The sequence below is a fragment of the Solanum tuberosum genome, unplaced genomic scaffold, assembly GCF_000226075.1.
Source record: "Solanum tuberosum cultivar DM 1-3 516 R44 unplaced genomic scaffold, SolTub_3.0 scf00445, whole genome shotgun sequence".
NCBI classification, from domain to species: Eukaryota; Viridiplantae; Streptophyta; class Magnoliopsida; order Solanales; family Solanaceae; genus Solanum; species Solanum tuberosum.
Window position 1 is genome coordinate 32,440 of NW_006239374.1, and position 3,542 is coordinate 35,981.

General features: G+C 39.6%; 1 protein-coding gene across 1 annotated transcript; it reads right to left on the reverse strand.

The window, feature by feature from the left end:
- Window positions 1-526: 526 nt before the first annotated feature.
- On the reverse strand, window positions 527-2,878 carry LOC102596853 (subtilisin-like protease SBT1.7). Its single transcript, XM_006363635.2, has one exon. It carries the CDS (start codon window positions 2,812-2,814, stop codon window positions 577-579), a length of 2,238 nt encoding a protein of 745 aa, XP_006363697.1. The 5' UTR covers window positions 2,815-2,878; the 3' UTR covers window positions 527-576.
- Window positions 2,879-3,542: the final 664 nt, after the last annotated feature.

A 3,542-nucleotide genomic window follows, 5' to 3' on the forward strand; every position in this document is an offset into this window, starting at 1 on the left:
AAGTATCTTAATTACTACTCCCTCCGTTTCACAAAGAATGACCTCGTTTGACTTGGCACGGAGTTTAAGTAAATAAAGAAGACTTTTGAATCTTGTGGTCCTAAATTAAAGTTATGTCAAATGTACAAAATTGCCCTTAATCTTGTGGTCTTAAACATGCCACGTGGAAAGCAAAAAGTAAAATGTTACCAAAAAAGGAAAGAGGTCATTCTTTTTTTAAAAAATACTCCCTCCGGTTCACAAAGAATGACCTCCCTTCCTTTTTAGTCAGTTTCAAAAAGAATGACCTCTTTCCTTTTTTGGTAACATTTTACTTTTTGCTTTCCACGTGGCATGTTTAAGACCACAAGATTAAGGGCAATTTTGTACATTTGACATAACTTTAATTTAGGACCACAAGATTCAAAAGTCTTCTTTATTTACTTAAACTCCGTGCCAAGTCAAACCAGGTCATTCTTTGTGAAACGGAGGGAGTACTATATAACAATAACATAAAGTATATAGCGAAAACAAGCAGCATTTTCAGTATAATAAAATGCATTGAGTACTTTATGCACTCATAAAGCCAATTTTTCACTAGGCTAACACAACTGCAATTGGACTTCTCACTGAGTGCCTATTAGAAGTCCACTTCAAGAAACCCTCAGCAACCTCAATGTTTGAGCTGCTAGTTGTCTTGGAAAATGTTACTTGGTATGTTAACTTCTGGTTCAACTCGGAGAAATTTAGCTCGGAGGGTTCAACTTCCACGACAACGCCTTTTGGTGAAGCTACCTCCACTTTGTAAGATGATGTAGCATCACCAACGTTGGTCACAGTTCTGGTATATGTCTGAGGAGTTGATCCAAGTTCGGATACAGAAAATGAAGGATAGTTTAATTGTGCTTCAGGGATACTTTTCACCTCCGAGCAATTCACCCTGCGTTGTAACAGGTTACCTACCTGTCGATTTGTATAGTTCAAACCACATAAATAAGGTAGATAGTCCTCGAATGGGGTATCATAAACTAGCCCTGGATCATTTGCCCTTGATGGATTAACATGTCCTGCACCAATTGCGAAAATGTCAGCATGAAGGAGCTTTTCGTCTAGTATTGGACTACTGGCAAGGTTTAACGTGTCAGCAGTTGTCATGATTGCAGACTTAATAGCAGCAGGAGACCAATCAGGATGTGTGCTCTTCAGCAGAGCTGCTACGCCACTAAGGTGAGGGCAAGACATCGAGGTGCCTGATATAATATTGAATGTAGATTTGGTATTTTTGTTGTCATCCACGGAGGTAGGCCAAGCAGCAAGAATATTAACACCAGGACCGATTATGTCAGGTTTCAAGATGCCAGGACTAGCTCTACTTGGTCCTCTTGAGGAAAATGCAGCAACTATAGGAGCATTTTCGTCTCCAATTATTGTTCCTTGGAATGTGATTGTAGCAACAGGGTTTGATGTTGAGTTCATATAAGCAAGGATTTTTGTTCCATCTGCATCTGAAACATCCAATGCTGGAAGAACATGAGCATCAGCTGATTTAGTGACACCATAATATGGCCGGTTAATGATAATCATGCCAACACCTCCAGCATCCTTTACAGCTTGTCCTTTATCAACACTCAGAACGCCACCACCTGCCAAACAAATGATCATCTTTCCTCTTATAGCAGGGTCAGTAAGTGACCCTGGTATGCAATAAGGGGTTTCAAATTCATCACTGGCATTTTTTCCAGCATCAAATAAAGTAAAGAATGTTGAGTTGGAAATCTGTGGACGATAAGCAGATTCTCCTTCAAATTCCTCTGTATTTCCAAGCTTAACAGTAGCTTTTATCTTTCTATCAAGTGTGCTGGCACCTACAGAAAGAATCCACGGGGCTGAGTTAGCTACTGAGCCATTGAATGGACCACCATTGCCTGCTGAGCAACTAACAAGAATGCCTCTTTCTGTTGCACTGTACGCCCCGAGAGCAATACTGTCTTCATAGAAAGGGATTGGCCTTCCCCCAAGGGAGATTGAAAGAATATCTACCCCATCATCTATAGCTGCATCCATGGCAGCTAAAATATCACTTTCAGAACAACCATGAGAACTACACACCTTATATACGGCTATGTGGGCAAGAGGGGCAACACCAACAGCAGTCCCATTAGCATTCCCAAATACATTAGCACCTTTCACAAAGGCTCCTGCAGCTGTGCTTGCTGTGTGCGTACCATGGCCATCATCATCTATAGGGGAACCATTGGCAAGTTGGTAAGACCTAGCTCCAATGAGCTTGTTGTTACACTTGTTGGTGAAATTGGACTCACAAACTCCTTTCCACTTAGCAGGTGGGGGAGGCATCCCAACGTCGCTAAACGAAGGATGGTCAGGATGAATTCCAGTGTCTATAACTCCGATAATCACGCCTTTCCCATAGTTGGAATCCTTCCACAAGCCCATATTCTGTTGCAAACCAAGAAAGCTTGGAGTATGAGTAGTATGCAAGGACAAAATCCTCTGTTTCTGAGCAGAGACAAAGCCATGTTTCTTCTCCATTTCCTTCACTTGTTCTGCAGTTAATCTTGCTGAAAATCCTTTCATCACATTGTGATAGGAATAGATCATGCTAGCAGCCTCTTCATTTCCACTCGAGCTAATTGCGGTAGTAGTTTTAGGCAAAAAAGAAAGGTAATAACTGTCTAAATCCGTTAACGATGATTGAGTAGAAATCAGGCTTTCAGGGGATTCAACATGGACTATATAAGTCTCGAAATCACTCTGAACACTAGGCCATGGGAAAGAGCAAAAGATGAAAATAAGAAGGATTTTCAAGAATCCCATGGCTTCAAATACAAGAAGTGATGATGTATTTGGAAAGTGTATTTGATGAATTTCTCTGCTTTGAAGCAAATGTCTATTTATAGTGCTTCTTTGTTCATGACTTTATTTTAGCTAGTGGAAATAAAAGAATAATGTGGACAAGAATATTAAAAGTACTATAAAAGATAAGAAAATAATATTATTATGTTTCACTGGACGTGTAGAAAGTATTACATTCCCACATCAACTATTTTAAAATGAGAATATCTCAATTTGAACAATCCTTACTCTATTCACTAATTTTTAAGGGTTTAGTTATGCCAAATTCATTTCTTTATCAAAACAATAGGGAAAATACATAAGCACCCCCAGCCTATGTCCAAAATTCCTGAGACACACCTAACCTTTTACTAAAAGTCCTATTACCCCCGAACTTATTTTATATATAATTTTCCACCCCTTTTCGGCCTATGTGGCACTATCTTGTATGCCCAGCGCGTGTTGACAATTTTTTCAAGGATAGTGCCACATAGGCAGAAAAGGGGTAGAAAATTAATTAAGAAATAAGTTCGGGGGGGGGGGGGTAAGTAGGACCTTAGTAAAGGTTAGGTGTGTCTCAGAGATTTTGGGCATAGGCTCGGAGGTACTTATGCATTTTCCCAAAACAATATAATAGGACAAAATGGCACAGCATAACACCCTATAGATTAAATTAGCAAGAAATAGCCCAATTTTAATTTTTTAGCAAG